The sequence below is a fragment of the Mustela putorius genome, unplaced genomic scaffold (assembly GCF_011764305.1).
Source record: "Mustela putorius furo isolate JIRA1106 unplaced genomic scaffold, ASM1176430v1.1 tig00003863_pilon_pilon_pilon, whole genome shotgun sequence".
In the NCBI taxonomy this organism is placed as follows: domain Eukaryota; kingdom Metazoa; phylum Chordata; class Mammalia; order Carnivora; family Mustelidae; genus Mustela; species Mustela putorius.
The window spans coordinates 31686044-31706261 of record NW_025422015.1 but is presented as its reverse complement, the minus strand read 5'-3'; the positions used below and the strand labels follow the sequence as shown (position 1 = coordinate 31706261).

At 33.7% G+C, this 20218-nt stretch overlaps 1 protein-coding gene across 2 annotated transcripts in view; it reads right to left on the bottom strand.

Moving 5' to 3' along the window:
* Positions 1–20218, bottom strand: part of TBC1D32 (TBC1 domain family member 32) — a 247479-nt gene that overhangs the window by 7934 nt on the left and 219327 nt on the right. For both annotated transcript variants that reach the window (XM_045066413.1, XM_045066412.1), the window contains exons 32-33: positions 18232–18372; positions 7510–7698 (exon numbers count right to left, since the gene is read on the bottom strand). In XM_045066413.1, the coding sequence (XP_044922348.1) occupies positions 7510–7698; positions 18232–18372 (330 nt within the window). The remainder of the gene's footprint in view (positions 1–7509; positions 7699–18231; positions 18373–20218) is intronic.

Genomic DNA, 20218 nt, shown 5'->3' with positions numbered 1-20218 from the left:
TAAGAGTCACATGAAAGAAGGAGTTTTGTGAAATTGGCTCTGCTCTTTACCTTTGCTAGAGATGATTTTTTGATTTTTTTGTGTAGGACCTTCTTTCTTGGTCAAAATGGTAGGAAAACAACCAAACTGTAAGTAATGTTTTTTCTAGTATGTTTCTCCTGGGGTGCTTGGTATAATCAGAAATCCCAGAGCTCAACAGCCCCAAAGCTATTAAATCCCTGGTGTTGGCATTCTGGATTCAAGTTTCAAAAGTAACATTTTTACATAGTCAAAGGTTTCAAGCGATTTGAGATTTTATACTAAAAGCTGGCAACTCAGGCCTGTCACGAAAATTGTTTGGGTAGGTCTGGGGAGGAGTCCAGTTATGTCAGTTTTAATAAGCACACTAAGGATCCTCAGGATTAGGGAAGTTTATGGAGTGTGGTAGCTCTGGACAGAGTATGAGGTTCGTAAGTATTTAGGAAAGAGTATGTGATTCTTAAAGGATTTTAACTCAAATAATCTCACACTGATCAGAATGGGTACAATTAACAACTCAGGAAACAACAGATGTTGGCAAGGATGCAAAGAGGGAACCCTCTCACACCATTGGTGGGAATGCAAACTCGTACCGCTACTCTGGAAAATTGTATGGAGCTTCCTCAAAGAGGTAAAAATAGAACTTTCCATGAACCAGGAATTACATTACTGGGTATTTATACAAAGAACACAAACATAATGATTCGAAAGGGTACATGCACCCCAATGTTTATAACAGCAATGTCCACAACAGCCAAAATATGGAAAGAGACTAGAGTCTGGGCCATCAACAGATGAACGGCTAAAGAAGATGTAACACACACACACACACACACACACACACAATGTAATATTACTCAGCCATCAAAAAAAAAAAAATGAAATCTTGCCATTTCCAGTGACATGGATGGAACTAGACGGTATTATGCCAGTCGAAGTAAGCCAGGCAGAGAAAGATAAACACTGTATGATTTCATTCATATGTAGAATTTAAGAAACAAAACAGATGAATATAGGGGAAAGGAAGAAAAAATAAAATGAAAACAGAGAGGGAGGCAAACCATAAGACTCTTAACTATAGGAAACAAACTGAAAACTGCAGGGGGTGGGGTGGGGAGATGGGGTAACTGGGTGATGGTTAATAAGGAGGGTACTTGATATAATGAGTACGAGTGTTATATGCAACTGATGACTCACTAAATTTAACCCTGGAAGTAATAATCCAGTATATGTTAACTAAACTTAAATACAAAATTTAAAAATAATAATTAATTAACTTTAAAAATAAAGTTAATATTTAAAAATATTAAATTTAATATTTGATATTAAAATTTAATATTAAATAATATTAAATTAATATTAATTAAATAATATCAAATTTAATATTTAAAAATAATAAATAATTAATTAACTTTAACGTAGCTGAGGGATACGTGGGCATTGTGTGATGACTAGGGAGATGATCTAATCCTGGCAGGGTAAATGAGGGAACAGGCCTTGATCAGATACAATGTAAGAGAACGATCCTGACCTAGATCTGAAGTGTAAGTCAGGTATTACTATGATTTCCTAAAATATCTACAGGGCTAGAGAAGAAAAAAATGGAAGCAAAGTATATGGTCTAGTTATGTACTCAGAAAAAAGGCCTACATCCTTTGCTATGCTTGTATACAATCTTTTTCTTCAGTTAATAACAAGAAGGATGGGACAGGGATGTAGATATTCAAATAACTGCTATTTTTTTTTAATGCACTTGCTATGTGCCAGACAGTATTCTAGAAGTATTTTACGAAAACGTATCATTTAATTCCTCAACAATTCCATGGAATAGGTATTATTTACACCCAATTATACAGATGAGAAAACTGAGGCACAGAAAGGTTAAGCAAGGTGTCCAAGCTTACAGAGTGACAGAGCCAAAATCTGAATGCAAGCAAACCCAGTGATACAAGAACAGTGAAAAACACTTATTTGCAAACTACAGTTAACATAAAACCGAACGTGTTTTATCTATTCCCTCAGATGATGAATTATTTTTTGTACCATGTATACTTTTGTCTTTTAAAAGCTTAGCAATTCATGTGCTGTTTCTCAGACTGATCTCCATTCCTTACCCTGTCAACATGTTCTGGTAACAGCTGCAGGAACAACAACAACAAAATTCCTCTTGACAATTTACTGATTGGATTGAAATTAATTTGATTTTTTCATAATTATAAATTGATTTTGCCATAACATGCAGGATTTAGTTGAAGCATTTTAATTAAGTATCTTGAGCATTCACAGCCTGATTTTCACTGGAAGGCAATCTTTTCCTAGCCTGGCATTTCGGTGACGTTTTTTCCAAGTTGAAATCAATTGAATTCACAAACTAAAACCAAGATCACTGCCAACCCGTTATCATGCTAGAGAGAAATGCAATATAGCCAGTTGGCTAAAACAGTGGGTCTTCTAAAGTACTATTACACTCTTTCTAAAGTGGCTTGCTTGCATGAGTGAGTAAGAGTGAGTGACTGGGAAAGAGAGAGCAAGAGGAAGGGAGGGAGGGAGAAAGAGAGAGAAAGTGACAGAGACACTCCACTTAAGAAAAGAGGGGGCATCTGGGTGGTTCAGTGGGTTACACCTCTGCCTTCAGCTCAGGTCATGATCCCAGGGTCCTGGGATCCAGCCCCGCATTGGGCTCCCTGCTCAGTGGAGAGCCTGCTTCTCCCTATCCCTCTGCCTGCCTCTCTGCCTACTTGTGATCTCTCTCTCCATCAAATAAATAAAATAAAATAAAATAAAAAGGAAAACCAACAAACTTTAGACTTTTAAGTTCACTGGTATATTTAAGAGTACTGTGCTTCTTTTTCTAGAGCATGTTTTTCTTTCTGGTAAGTGTAATGCTCACAGATTTTCTGAACCATCATCTATCACTGATAAAAAAAAATCCAGGACCCTGAATCCAAGGACTAAGTAAGCCCTTCAACAAACCTTCAGAAGTTGTCTTAGCTCAGGACTGGTCTATCATATCAATCACCACATGTGGGAGTAATACACTCATTGTACATAATATATAATGCTGCTCTATTATCAAACCCACTTATTTATTGTGTCTACAAAGAAAATGTGAAAAACTCAGAAAACACCTTGCTGATATCATCTTATACCCATGCCGTTCATTTAATCATTTAGTGATTTAGTCAAAAGGGGAAAAATAAAGTGTTTGGGGATTTGGGGGTGGGATTTTGTTTTTCAAGTAAACTTGGCCTGACTATTCATGTTCACCTAAGAAATTCCAAATCATCTTTTTAATACACTGATCATGAAGAATTACTCAGTGGGCTATCAGAAACGTAGGCAATGCATCTAGACTCCTAATTGCCTAATTTAAAATCCTGAGCCTAAACCCAAATGAATACAAATGGGTTAATATTGTTTCTATACTATATGCTTCAGACAGATTATTATCATTCCTAAAGTAATGGTTCTATCATGTCAATCTCAGTCAATAAATGAAACTTAAACCAGAAAATTTTAACTGCATATTTTCAATCTTCTGGAACCATCCCATTACCTGAAGTTTCTCAGGATAACTGATAATAGTTGAAAACATGCTTGTGGTTTTCAGTGTTTTGGAAACTTTCAATTGGGCCTGATTATTTGAATATATTTATAACAGTTAGATGCTTGTTTTATCTATTTTTATATAATGATTCAATACCCCCCTTTTAAAAAGTTTTATTATGAAAGAAGTATGGACCCATTCTTCATAAATAAAAACAACAACAACAACAACAACAAATATGCTAAAAAGCAAAAGTCCTCTATTCTACTCTACCTCTACAGAAGCAATCATATTTAAATGTGTACAGTCAAGAGATAACATGTAAACTATATAAGAATAGTATTATGGCTGTGGTTTATAGTTATATGGATAATTACTACTTTTTTTTCACCCTTTGTACAAGTCTGAGATTTCTGGATTAGAAGCATAAAACATAATTCCCCAGGTTTAATACTTAAAATTACAGTTGAAGGAGAAATTTTTAAATTATATAACTATTTCTGACTTGTCTTCAAGGGAAGGAAAAATGAACATCACTTTATTAACCAAAGATTCATGATTGGTTAAAATGTGAGTAAATGGGAAAGAGTATATATGTTTATAAACATGGGAAACAACAGGTCATAACAGGGCTTAATAGAAGAAAAGTGCATGTAATAATACTTAAATAAACCATACTCGAATTTATCTCACAAGAAAAATAACTGCCCACCAAAAGAGGTCAGTGAACTTGAGACCTACCTGTTGGAAATAAAACAAAAAATAAAATGAAGTCCAATATCATAAAGATATTTTTCCTAATCCCTCAGATGAATACAAACAGAAGGAGTAAGAAGGTTGGTTTCAGGATAAGTACTAAAATTAATTAGTGTTTTGTCAACATGTTCTTAGTTTGGATTTAAACCAATTCAATTAAAATTTTAGGACTTGAATAATGACCTTTTCCCCCTCATTTAAAAGATCTTTAGAATTTATCAAGAAGTAGTCAACAAAGAGAAGAAACTGCAATAACGCCAACATTAGTTAGATTTGAAGAATTTAGTAGTTTATTTTTAAATGTGAACAAAAATAAGTTCATCTTTCTCTTGTATGTTATTTGTTTATTCTATCAACAAATATTTATTAGGCACCTATTATATGCCAGGTCCTGCTAAAGGCATTAAAAACATATTAGTAAATGAGATAGACAAAAATCACTGTCCTAGTGCAACATACACATTATACTGAGGAAGACTAACAAAAAATATATATTAAAAAATTTTGGCTATGACAAACACTGTAAGAGAAACTGAAGTGGGATAAAAGGTTAGAGAATTACAGGTTAAAGGACATTATAAGTGCTTGGGAAAATTTCAGACTCTGAAATTCCTATAATTGACCACGGTAGTAATGAAAGTGTCACTTACTAAAAAGGAACCCACATTTTGTCCTCAACATAATCCCCATTTGTTTAACCATCCCTGTTCTCCAAATTACCTCTTTCAGATAATTATTTTATTTTTCTACATAAGTTTTCCTTTTACACAATCATTGTCTTGGTATATATTTTCATTAAAAATGTTCCTAAGGAGGGCCTGCATGACTCAGTCGGTTGAGCATCCAACTCTGTCTGGATTTTGGGGTAGGTCATGATCTTTTGAGATGGAGACCCATGTCAGGCTACCTGCTGGGCATGGAGCATGCTTAAGATTCTCTCTTCTCTCTCTCCCCTGGCCCTTCACTCGTACCTTGCTCATGCTCACTCTCTCTCTCTCTCTTAAAAAAAAAAAAAAAAAGTTCCTGAGCTAACATTCTAGGGATATATGTAAAAAGTTTGAGACCTGGGGCGCCTGGGTGGCTCAGTGGGTTAAGCCGCTGCCTTCGGCTCAGGTCATGATCTCAGGGCCCCGGGATCGAGTCCCACATTGGGCTCTCTGCTCAGCACGGAGCCTGCTTCCTCCTCTCTCTCTCTGCCTGCCTCTCTGCCTACTTGTGATCTCTCTCTGTCAAATAAATAAATAAAATCTTAAAAAAAAAAAAAGGTTGAGACCTTTTGAATTCAGTATTTATAAAATAAAAAAATTCTTGATAGTTTGGCAATCTTGAATAATCAGTGGCATTTATTTATAGAAAATCATGATTAAAGGGAAAAGAGCTCTAAGTGGTAAAGAATAACGATAAAATTAAAACCACAATGAGACACCACCTCACTCCAGTCAGAATGGTTAAAATTAACAAGTCAGGAAATAACAGATGTTGGTGAGGATGCGGAGGAAAACCTTCCTACACTGTTGATGGGAATGCAAGCTGGTGCAGCCAATCTGGAAAACAGCATGGAGGTTCCCCAGAAAGTTGAAAATAGAGCTACCTCATGACCGTGCAATCACACTACTGGGTATTTACCCTCAATATACAAATGTAGTGATCCAAAGGGACACCTGCACCCCAATGTTTACAGCAGCAATGTCCACAATACCCAAACTATGAAAAGAGCCCAGATGTCCATCAACAGATGAATGGATAAAAAAGATGTGGTATAGATACACAATGGAATATTATGCAGCCATCAGAAAGTGAAATCTTGCCATTTGCAATAACATGGATGGAACTAGAGGGTATTATGCTAAGCAAAATAAGTCAATCAGAGAAAGGCAATTATCATATGATTTTACTGAAATGTGGAATTTGAGAAACAAAGCAGAGAATCATAGGGGAAGGGAGGGAAAAATGAAACAAGACAAAACCAGAGAGGGAGACTAACCCTAAGAGACTCTTAATCTCAGGAAACAAACTGAGGGTTGCTGGAGTGGAGGGGAACAGGAGGGATAAGGTGGCTGGGTGATGTACTATGGGGAGTGCTGTGTATCATATAAGACTGATGAACACAGACCCATACCGCTGGGGCAAATAATACATTATATGTTAATTTAAAAAAAGCAAAAAAATGATAAAATTAATTAACAGAAATTACTTGTTGAGCTAGAGAAAATCTAGCAAAGGACAAATGCTGGTTTTGGTGTATGCATGTGTATGTGTATTTGTGGGATGGTGAGGGGAGCAGGGGGAGGGAAACATTTGAGGGAATCTCTCAGATTCAAGGAGAGATTTTAACTTAGGGTTGGGGTTTCATCAGGAATTACACACAGGGATGTATTTATATAACCATATTTCTTAAAGTCCAGAGCTTCAAAACTCATATTACTGTGAGATAGAAAGCAAGTTATATCTTGTTTTAAAATATTAACTTACATAATGTAGTGACTTTTTAAAAAGAACGTTATGATAGAATTATCTTTCATGGAAATGTTTTATAAACATAGGTGAAAGTTTAAAAAATGCAGAATATGAAGGCATAGGAATTTACATTAAGTGTTTTTAAAATATTTCAAACCTCTATCTTAACATAGTAGTTTGAACTTTTAGTAACTAGATAAGATATAAGGAATATATGGAGATAGATATAGATATAAAATACATCTTGTGGGACAGCACACTGGCTAACAGCTTAGCTCCTTCACACTGCAGTCCCACCACTCCCGAGTGTGTCATCTTGAGCAACTTGAGTTGATGCCTCATTTCTTCATCTCTAAAATGAGAATAATGGTACCTACTTTTTTTTTTTTTTTTAAGATTTTATTTATTTGAAAGAGAGAGAGATCACAAGCAGGGGGAAGAGCAGAGGGAGAGGCAGACTCCCTGCTGAGCAGAGAGCCAAATGTAGGACTCGATCCCAGGACCCTGGGATCATGACCCGAGCTGAAGGCAGAGGCTTTAACCTACTAAGCCACCCAGGTGCCCCTAGTACCTACTTTTTAAGGTTATTTTCAGATGACTGTCGAGAAAAGTGTCTGACATATAAGCATCTCATCAAAGTTAGCTATGAACTCTTTTTTAATTTTTTTAAGATTTTATTTAATTATTAACTATGAACTCTTAACCACCATTTTCTCTCTAAAATTACTTACTTTCAGAAAAACTTGTAGATCTTGAGTCTGAGTGTGTTGCAGAATGTCTTGCTGCAGATGCTTGAATATAGCTATACAGATATACACTTGATAATCAGGACCAAGGAAAACACAAGTAGCAATATAATGGCAGATTTCTATCCAATCCAAATAATTCCAGAAACACTGAGTTATCCATTGTAGGCAAATCTAGGAAAAAAGAAGTCACTTCATTAGAAAGCTTATAAAACCATATTTTTAAAAAGCAGTATTTTTAAATATTTAAATAAAATATTTAAATAAAAAAATTAAATAAAAATACCATATATTTAAAAACCATATTTTAAAAATCAGTGATTCACACAAAACCAATGAAGAGTTTGACATATGATCCAAATAGAAAGACAACCTACATACTAGGATGCTTCATCTACTTGCCTGATGCATGAGAAAACTTTCATGGCTCAGGGACTCGAGACTTAGAGGTAAACTGATGATGTGCCCACTGCTCATTTACCTATTGCTTAATGCCTTCTTTATTCATACAATCCTCCTCTTACCCACAACAGCAGTCTGCTCTCTACAGATAACAAATGCTAACAGACCATTTTAATTCAGAGATGGGAGTTTCTTCTACCCTACCTTTAATCACAGAAGTATAATTATGCAGATGACAGATTGCTAAATGTTGTATTAATGCAAATGGACTCTTGCTGAATCAGAAAATAATTTAAACCAAACAGGACTGTATAACATAAAAACTGGGAGCTAATGTAGAAAACAATTTAAAAGTGAGATTTTTACGAAAATCATTTATCTTACTTTTTGAGTAACATTCAGACTGTTTAGCTTATAAAAGGAATACATGCTTATTGAAGGAAAAAAACAGAAAAGGTTAAAAAAAAACATAGTAACAATGGCAACAGTGATTAACACTGCTAACATTTGGGTACATTAATGTTATGGGTGGAATTGTGTCTCTCTCCCAAAAGTAGTCCAAGTTCTAACCAACCCACAGTACTTGTGCTTGTAACAATATTTGGAAACAGGGTTTTTACAGAGGTAATCAAGATAAGATGAGATCACTTTAGGTTAGTCCTATCCTAATATGACTGGTATCAGATAGGGAAAATGTGAACAGAGAAACACATACATACAGAAAGACGATGAAAAGGCACACATGGGGAATGTCATGTGAAGACAGAGGACTGGAAAATGGCATTTACAAGCCAAACCATCTAAGGCTATTAGAACCTAGGAGAGAGGCATCAGAGAGTTCTTTCCCTAGCACCTTCAGAGGGAACACAGTCGTTAAAACTTTCATTCTGGACTACTCCAAAACTGGGAGTCAATAAATTTCTGTTGTTTTAAGCTACCCATTTCATACTATTTTGATACTGTAGTCCTAGGAGACTAAGATAATTACTTTCCAGTATTCTAACTTTCATTTATGATTTACAAATTACTGGTGAAGAAATATTTCCTTTGTTGAATCGCTCTTATACTTCTGTTTTTGGGGTGGGGAGCAGAAAATGGGAACAGATATAATGGCTTATCTCAATTTGTCACAGATCTAAAAAAACAGATGCAGAAAATCTTCCTTTTTTTGTTCTATTATTTATCCTTTAAAAGAAATATTCTTGAATACTTTATTTATTTATTTATTCTTTAAATTTTTAATTTTTTATAAACATATATTTTTATCCCCAGTGTAACAGGTCTGTGAATCACCAGGTTTACACACTTCACAGCACTCACCATAGCATATACCCTCCCCAATATTCATAACCACACCCCCTTCTCCCAACCCCCCTCCCCCTAGCAACCGTCAGTTTGTTTTGTGAGATTAAGAGTCACTTATGGTTTGTATCCCTCCCAATCCCATCTTGTTTCATTTATTCTTCTCCTACCCCCTTAACCCCCCATGTTGCACACCACCTCCTCATATCAGGGAGATCATATGATAGCTGTCTTTCTCCACTTGACTTATTTCGCTAAGCATGATACCCTCTAGTTCCATCCACGTCGTCGCAAATCGCAAGATTTCATTTCTTTTGATGGCTGCATAGTATTCCATTGTGTATATATGCCACTTCTTTATCCATTCATCTGTTGATGGACATCTAGGTTCTTTCCATAGTTTGGTTATTGTGGACATTGCTGCTATAAACATTTGGGTGCATGTGCCCCTTTGGAACACTACGTTTGTATCTTTAGGGTAAATACCCAGTAGTGCAATTGTTGGGTCATAGGGTAGTTCTATTTTCAACATATTGAGGAACCTCCATGCTGTTTTCCAGAGTGGCTGCACCAGCTTGCATTCCCACCAACAGTGGAGGAGGGTTCCCCTTTCTCTGCATCCTCGCCAGCATCTGTCATTTCCTGACTTGTTAATTTTAGCCATTCTGGCTGGTGTGAGGTGATACCTCATTGTGGTTTTGATTTGTATTTCCCTGATGCCGAGTGATATGGAGCACTTTTTCATGGGTCTGTTGGCCATCTGGATGTCTTCTTTGCAGAAATGACTGTTTATATCATCTGCCCATTTCTTGATTGGATTATTTGTTCTTTGGGTGTTCTTGAATACTTTCTAAAACTCATTTTGTATAGATCTGTTCAATTTTGGGGAATATTGATTCTACCTTTAAGTAGCTTGAACATGGTGTTTGTAGCACAAACTGGGTGACTTAAAAACAGAAATTTATCTTCTCACAGTTCTGCAGAACACAGGGTTGGCAGGGTTGGACCCCTCCCTCTCCTTGGCTTGTAGATGGCAGTCTTCTATGTTTTCACCTGGTCTTCCTCTAGATATCTGTGTCCAAATTTCTTCTTTTAAGGACAGCAGACAAACTGGATTAGGGCCTACCCTAATGTAATCTCATTTTAACTTAATTACCCCTTCAAATATAGTCATTCTCCAGGGTAGTGGTGGGGAAGGTTTCAACATATGAATTTTGGGGGTGGGGTGACACAATTCAGCCCCTACCAGATGGTATTAATGAATTGTTTTTGCATGTGTTATTACTTATGTCAACCAGTAACATTATTCGCAGCTATTAGAGACATATTTTTTCATCTCATTTTCCACTTGTATTTCCTATTATTGATAATGCCAACTATATATCACCTATATTTTCTTATTTTTTTACTGTAATTCCATTCTTAGGGAAAAATGTTTGTTTTATAAATATTATGACCCCATTCTATAATGCTCAAAATCTAGTCATAGAGCCTACAAGTTAACTCAGTATTGAAATTTTATCTATGAATGTCCAATGCTATCAACAGGCACAGTGTATTTAATTTCCTTTTCTCCCAACTTTAGTCTTAGTACTAATAGGATTCTTCTCTCAGATCTTGACCTGAAGGGTCAAGGGTCTGCTTGGCATGCAGAGTTCATTACCAATCTTCTATTGCCCACATAATATGGCTCTACTGCACTGGGGAGAAAATATCTTCACTATTCTTACTTTGCTAGATAGGTTGAAGCAGACATTTTTTGAGAAGTAATACTTTTAATTCCCTTAATGTACTGCTGCCAGAGTTCTGTCTCTGTTCTTTGCTATAGCTAGTAAGGCCAAGCAACTTATTCCATGCTAGGTTAATAAAAATGAGTCTCTGAATGAATTAAGGAGAAACAAAAGAAGAGTAGAAATTAGTACAAATGATCCCACAACCAGAAAAACCAGTGCCAGAAAAAGCAGTTCCCATTCAGCTGTCAGTTTTAGGTAGGGATGAGTGACATGTATACAGCGATGAGAGGGTCACAGCTTTTGACTGTCTTCTTTTTCAGCAGCCTTACTGCCCTACAGGTTGGATGGTGTGAAACTGCTGATCTGCAACTATTTTGATCTTGAAGCCTCACAACTTTATACGGTTCAAACAAAGATATCTGAACTTAAAACATACGTAGGGAAATACTTACCTTTTTTGGTTAAAAGAAAGTTACCCCAGAATCTGCAATTAGTTCTTTCTTATACATAGTTATTAATGCAGTTTTCTGGTGTTTACATACATTCAAGCATTGTTTTATTACATTGTCTATTTTTCTTCCATTAAACAGAAATAATGCCTTTTTCTATGTATGGGAAATTTAGGAAAGGAAAATGATTATAACTGAAAACACTCTGAAAGTACACAAAGCCCTATATAATATTACTCTATAAGAAAATACAGATGTTTATTATTCATTTACTATTTATCAAGTACCTAATATACAAACAAGCATTATAATTTTTAAGTAAACAAAAGACATGTAGTCTTTGCTCTCATAGAGTTGACACTCAGAGGGGAGATGTGCACTTTTTAAATATATGTCCCTCTTCATTTGGCAGAAATTATATCAGATATTCTGTGTGCAAGATGGTTCAGAATTATTAAACCGTAATAGAATTCTAAAATCGTATTCCCCTAGAAGAGTGAGCAATGAGTCACAACATTTAATCCTTAAGTAAATAACTTCTCTATAGAATGCAAAGGTTTGCAAATCAGCTAACAATCTAGAATTCTAAAAGGATAAAGGAAATAGCATGCGTCTAAGCAGAATGATAAACTCATAAAACACTTTTTTATTATGGAATTTTTCATATATATATATATATATACATATATATATATGCAGTTCATGAACCAGGCCCATCACAGATTTGAAATTTTAATTGGGAAGGTTCTTCAGCACATTTGCCCCCCCCCAAACAGGATCCCCTTACTTAAACTTTTTAAAAGAAATAGATCATAAGTTGTGATGAATTATATGTGTTTGCTTTAAAACATACAGAAAATCTGTTACCAGTGGCATCAGTTTTTCTTTTGATCTATCACACAAGACAAAAATAATCTTAGAATATTAGCACTACCACAAGCAATATAATTACTTAAAACAGTATTTTTGCTGTTCTTTGTCTTTATGCAACATATCACTTGACTCATACAGTCAAATTACTGTGATTTAAAGTGATAGGTTATATTATCAAATATGTACTGTTGGGTTCATTTGCTTAAGTTTGATTTTATATTCTTAGGGACAGAATTTGTTTATTTTGTTGGTTACATGTATCTATATCACCATACGAAATATTTAAATGATTCCAAAGTAAAAATACAAAAGTAAGGTATATTCCTTGACTCTTCAGCTCATTCCTTCCTTATCCTTATAAGCAATCATTTAAAAAAATGTGATATATTCTTTCATGTTTTTAATAAAACACATTTGTACATGCATTTGTTATCTTCACTCTTTCTTATATAAATGGTAACACACTAAACACTTTTTTTCTTCACCTTTTTAACACTTAACAAAGGATCCTGCATATCACTCCAACACAATATACAGAGGTATTTTTCATTTTTACAACTGCATGGTATTCCACCAAGGATAAACCATAATTTTTCAACCAAGTCCCTATCGATAGACATTTGCAGTTTTTAGTCTTGTGATACTAAAACCAGTGCTATAACAAACAACTGTATGTATTTTCAAATTTTTGTCAGATAATTTGACAGATTAAAATAATAAATTTAATTTTATAATTACATGATTAATTTGGTAATTGATATGACAATTCAATAGGTTTCCATAAATGAGACTGCTGGGTTAAAGGATAAATGCATGTAAGATTTTGCTAGACACTGCCAAATTCCCCCTTATAAGTCAAAAAAATGTACTGCATTTTCAAAACTAAGAAGTTGAATTCTTATATTCATGGAAATATATTAGTTATGAAACAGTTTACAAAGAAAATGAAACAAACTAATTACATTTGTTTTTACAGTAAACCAATATTCCTTAAACCAATTACTTTTAAAAACATTTAAATGGTGTTTTAGGCTTACAAGGAAAGAAAATCTTTGTATAATATACATCAAAATGTACCACAACCTTCCTAGGCAATTTTGCTCTTCAATCATACTTAAGCTTCTAAAGGACATTAAGATGCAACATTGAGATAAAAATAATTATTTTATCTGAGGAAACTATTCTTACTTGTATCTAGATTTAAAAATCAATCTCCAAAAAATGCCATAAGAATTAGGTAAAAAAAAGTCTGGCTAAAACAATTTTTTAATGGATACTTGATTAAGTCAGAATAAGTATGAACTAAATGACCAAGTTTTATGATTCAAAGACAATGTTTTTAATAACTCTTCTGGCCCTTATTTTATTTGCTCTCACCAAATAAAGAATATTAGCAAAGAAAGAAAGAAAACTGATTTCAAAATCAAAAGATGTGGCTTCAAGTGAAGTCCTTGCTGTCAAGGTAACGTCAATAAGTCAGTTCACTGACTTCATGGACTCTGAATTTCTACTTCTGTCACATGATGTAGTCAGAACTTAAAATGAGATAAGCTCTAGAAATACATCTTTATACTGCACAGGGTTGTTACACATAAGAGTATTTCTGTTGTACTTCTAGGCAAGATACTGTGTATCACACATCCAAAGAACCTGTAGATAAATCAAGCACACATACTTTTAAGGAACTTTCAACTATTAAAGAGGTAAAGGACAAAATAACTATTCCCCAGGGCAGGATACAGATTTCTACCAGAAGTACAGAAACAGTACACAAATTAAAATCTACTTGTAATTCATTTAAAAAAAACTCTCCCAGGTGCCTGGATGGCTCAGTCGTTAAGCAGCTGCCCTCCGCTCAATTCATGATCCCAGGACCCCTGGGATCAAGCTCCACATCAGGCTCCCTGCTCAGCAGGAAGCCTGCTTCTCCCTCTCCCACTCTCCCTGCTTGTTTTCCCTCTCTCCCTGCCTCTCTGTCAAATAAATAAATAAAACTTTAAAGAAAATTTTAAAAATCTCCATTTGGACAAACATAAAGAGTAAGAAGTTGACACAAAGATGTGGCAAAGGGAGAAAGAAGGTACTATTTCAAATGGCAACATCAGCAACATGAGAAGGAAAGCCCAGGGAGATAGATATATATCTACATCTACATATATACATATATATATATATATATATATGCATTTATGAATAGGAGCATGAACAAGAAACATTCTGCTTTGCATTTACATAATTCTGCATTTTCAAAAAATACAATGTCACAAAATACAAAATGTAAGGATAGTTTTTGTTTTGTTTTGTTTTTGTTTTTTTAAATCCAGTCTTCATGATAGGAGGAGAAAAAAACAGCAAATGAGAAAAAATGATGAGGTTTTTCTAAAAGTATATATAGAGGATTATCCATGTTAGCTCATTTGCTGACACAGTATGGTACCATAATGATATGCAGACTAATGACCCCCAAGGAATTATAAATCATTAAAGATATGTGGTACTTCTTAAGCTAGGAAAGTTAAATAAAGTACAATAAGAAAAGTGTTTTACCAAAGGATAAAATTCATCAAAATGTTAATTAGAAGATGTGATTTTTCTGTTCATTTAAAAAGCAGGACTATATATTTGAATTTTTATTTTCTACTCTGTTACTCTTAAACTCTAATCAACACATATTTCTGTTTTAATTTTTTTGTATTCTAGTTAAACATATATTTTTACTCTAGAGATATGTGTTTTTTATTTAGCAACCTACTCACAAATCCTTCATTAATCAACCAATCCCTTAGTGTCTATAAATTCACAACTTCAAAAAGCACTGCTCCTAATTAGATCAAAATGAATAAGCTTTGAAATACAAAATCTGTATCCAAATTATTACTTAAGCACCTATACCTATTCGTTACTTAAAAGTTGTTTCTCATTTTATAATTAGCAGTAAAATTGCATATAATATCAACAAAGCAATGATATATACTTAACGCACAAAATGATTAGCTCACATCAGGAGCCATTAAAAAGACATTTTTACATTAGCTAAGTTATGAAACATAACAACATTATGCAGTGGGTTTTATTAGATAAATAAATAATGCAGTGGGTTTTATTAGATAAATCTGCTATATATATGCAATTTCAAATTGATAAATGCCAAAATGATAAAAAGATATCAAATTGATATGGTGAGGCCAGAGGTACTGCAAGTTTTGTCCACAGTTTGTGGTAGTCCATTTTAAAGTTAAAGGATATATGTTAGAAACTAATAAATGACTGTAGGTGTTAGACAATATACATTATATTACTCAAGATTAGAATGGCAAAAAGAGCTCTCAGGAACATTTATTACCTAGATTGGATTTTTAGAAGAGTAGAAAGAATAGATTGTTGAGCTTAAACATTTAAGTATCTATTTCCAACCAGAATTAAACATTTTATGATTGAAAATTCCCCAAAGTATTTTAGGTACATGCCAAGTAAGAGCTACAAATGGCCAAGAAAGAATATTCTTTTTCATTACACACAATTCCTTGTTATATTTAGACTTATTAATTTCAGGAAATTTAAAACTCAACAAGCACAGTAATCAGATGCAAGTAAATGTAATTACATGACATAAGGGTTCTTCAAAATAAGTATAAAGGCAAATTACCAAGAACTATATTGTATAGTAAAGAGGAAAAGATTCCAGGAGGACAAATCCAAAGAAATGCAACCATTGTTTACTATTAAGAAATCTATCAAGGTCACCTAAACTAGTCAAACAAACCCCAAGATTAAGATAATCTTAACCCTAAAGGAACTTGTCAAAATTCAACATTATTATTTGATTAAAAGAAAGGAAACAAAATTCAATTTTTACATAAAGCAGAAGGATTCTTCCATACCATGACAAGGAATAAGTCTCTTAATGGTGAAATACTAGATGATTACTTAATAACTGTTCAAGTCTAAAATAAGCAAGCCACTATTTAGAATTATTCTGAGAAAAATAACAGAATTTAATTAAAAATGAAAGAGAAAACATATTACAAATTTGTAAAAACACAAATCTAGAAAAAATGTACAACCTAATGATTATATAATAATTTACTAATTATTAACAGTAACCACAAAGGAAATAAAATTGAAAAAAACATTTCAAGCTGCATTAATTAGAACTATCTGTAATAAGAAAGATACTATACCTATATGGGAAAAAATATACAACTTCAGTAAAATATAGTACAAAGAAAATAAATGGAAAAACTTACTACATTCCTAGATAGGAAGGCTGAGTATGGTAAAGACATAAACTATAAACTACTTTGAGAAAAGTGAATATAACAGCAATTTAAATTTTATCCAAATCTAAATGCCCAACTTAAACCAGGAAAAATCACTTCAGAGGGCACATAAAGAAATCAATAGAAATAGCTAAATTAGCTTTTTCAGGGGGCAGTGTATGATAGATTGATTCTTATCAGCATTAAGAAATAAGAATGTAAGAAGAAAAATGTAATAAATACAATAGTAAATACATAAAAACACTAACAGTAAATAAGTAAATAATAAATTACAGTAGTAAATAAAATATATAACAGGAATTAAAGATATCTGGATAGTGGGCTACTTTTAAAGAACATACAAATCAGTAAGAAACACGCTAAGACAGGCAATTAAGATTCAACTATTAACTAGGCTATGAAATTATAGTCAACCTTACTAATGTTTAAAAATTCACAAAATTTTAGAAGAGAAATTGCTACCTATTAATCTATCTATTAGTTTTGAAAAAGCCTAATACCCAGACCTGAAGAACAGAGATTTTCTCCATTTCTGTTAGAAGAGTAAGATCAAAGAAAATTGACGACATGCGTCAAGAGTCTTAAAAGTGTTCATATCTTCTGGTTAAGTAAATCTACCTTCTGGAACTCTGACTTAAAGGTTTAATTCTAGGGGTATCTGGATGGCTCACTTGTTAAGCGTCTGCCTTCAGCCTTGGGTCATGATCAACCCCTGCATGGGGCGGGGAGCCTGCTTCTCCCTGACTCCCACTCCATCTGCCAGGCCCCCTCTCACACTCCCCCTGCTTGTGTTTCCTCTCTCGCTGTCTCTCTCTCTGCCAAATAAATAATGAAATATTTTTTAAAAAGGTTCTTGAAAAAAAAAAAAAGATTTAATTCTAAATTATAAAAAGGCTTAAGCTCTAAAAATTTAAGTTGTAGCCTGCTTATACCAGTAGGAAACAATTCACCCCTCCACCAATGAAGGACTGCCTATGTACTGGAGGCACTCACTCCTGCATGTGACAAGCGTAACTCCAGGCCCTAGAAAAATCATTACTCCTTTCCAGATCCCAACAGCAGAAATAGAGAGCTGGGCTTTTTTTGTTAGGTTAAGATACAGTATGTCAAATACCAGATGTTCAGTGTTAAGAACTCTTACTCACAGTTACCTCACTTAATCCTTACATTAGCTGTATGAAGCAGATATTATCTCCATTAAAAAGCCTACATGTCACAGACTTCCAGAATGTTTATGTCCTTGAACAGCTTAAGTTGAACTTGAAATGTGAATGCTAAGGATCTACTCTAAAGAAATCTGTATATTGTAACAGACCTACAGGAAAAAATGCAATTTAGAAATTTAAATAGAAAATATGAATACTTACAAAAAGGATCTTATTAATTTAAATATATTTCCTATATTTGAAGAGAATTTAAATTTTTTTTTAAGATTTTATTTATTTATTTGACAGAGATCACAAGTAGGCAGAGAGGCGGGTGGAGGGAAGCAGGCTCCCCGCTGAGCAGAGAGCCTGATGCAGGGCTCCATCCCAGGACCCTGAGATCATGACCTGAGCCAAAGGCAGAGGCTTAACCCACTGAGCCACCCAGGCATCCCAAGAATTTAATTTTCTTTGAAGACATGGAGATCTGGGAGTTGAAGAAACGCTATTTCTTCTGGATTACCTGGGATGGTGCGAAACCAGACATGTGAAAAGCTGAAAACACAAGTGGCACCTCCACCTTCAGGAGCATTTCAATGTAGTGAGTGCTGCAAAAATATACTGGATGGATGCCAGATTCTATAGTGTCAGTAGCTAGATACCTCTGTATAAAAAGGAAAAATTGAGAATTAATGAACATGCAACTAATGTAAAATAATCAAATCAACTTACCTAAATATTTTGCTTTGAATTGCTACTTCAAAATTAATGTGGTGGCCTGACAAGTTACGGCAAACATTGTAATTATGTAAGTTAAAAAGTTAGAATGTTACAAAGACCATAGAAAAAAATAAATCTTAATTAAGGCAATATTTATACCGTCAAAGACAAAGAAATAAACTTAATACTGTAATTCAATGCCTATGGAATGAAGGGGATGGCTGTTGCATGGAAGAATAAATGTACAAGTACACAAATCATAAAACTTTACATGTTAATACTTGAGTGTACTTCTGTATGCTTGCTATCTTTGGCTGTGGCCAATGATTCTATCACATTAAAAAGTTTTAGTTTGTCAGATCTTTGGGATATTTGCATAGTCCCCTTTCTCTAAGATATCATTAACCTATATCTGAACTTGAGTTACTAATAACAAATTAGGAACTCTAAAAAATTTATCACTAAAACTGGGAAAAATGCATAATGCATTCCCACCAAAGTTCTCAGACCAGCTATTTTGTATATATTTCTATAATAGTTATAAATTAATCTTATATAATTTATATATTTCATATTTATTTATATGTCCATTTATATATTTGTGGATATACACACATATCTTACAAACTTGCATTTTTCAGGAACTTCTTCATAGAGTTTGTTATATTTTCAGTTTGGCTGTTAGGTACAATTTATGTCATCATGATTGCTTTATAATTCTTCAATGAATGTTACTATAAATACAATATCTAACCACAATATTTTAAAACAAATAATAAACTTGGCAGGTATCATTTTGTGTCAAGAAAAACTGACAGACTAGCAACTATACCCAATAGACTTACACTAAAATTTATATTCAAATTAGCTCTGAACAATACATAATTAAGAAACTTTCAGAAAGGCATTTATGTTCTTTACTGGATAACTGTAATAAAAGAAAATCAATGCTTTTAAAGAAAACAAATCAAGCTTACATATAACAATTACATATGAGTTAAAATGAGGATTTCTTTCAAACTTTATTGCTAAAGTACTTTTAAGGATTTACGTTTAAGTTATATACTAAAATTTCTGAAACCAGTGAGATGATTTATCAGTGGTTTTCCTCTTTTATCATTCATCATCATAAAGGACAATTTATCATTTCATAGGAATATATATGTAGAAGCATATATTTTATGACAGGTTCTCAGAGATACCTCAGAGAACACACACACAAAATAATTTTATATACTGATGACTGGAGACATACTATAGCATATTAAGTGGACATCTTACAGCCAACCTCAGATGAATGTCTAGGACAAAAAATAAACTTTATTTTGAGTAGTTAAAAATAATATAAACTAAGGGGCACTGGGGTGGCTTGGTCAGTTAACTATCCAACTCTCGAATTCAGTTCAGGTCATGATCTCGAGGACATGAGATTGAGCCTAGGATCAGGCTCAGCACTCTGCAGTTTGCTTGAGATTCTCTTCCTCCCTCTATTTCTCCCTCTGCCCAAATAAACATCTCCCTCCCACCCATCCCCACACACATGCACACATGCATTCTCTCAAGTAAATAAATCTTTAAAAAATATATATACACATGTATGTATTTATACACATATATTTTAATATGTATATATTAATGTATACGTATACATATAAACTGAGAATCTGTATCATTTATCTTCTTTTATGAAACACAGACTTCACTAATGACTACTTGTCCAATAGAACTAATGAGTTTAATAGATGCAAAAAATCAACTTATATATTAATTTTCAATGCAAGCTTAGGTAA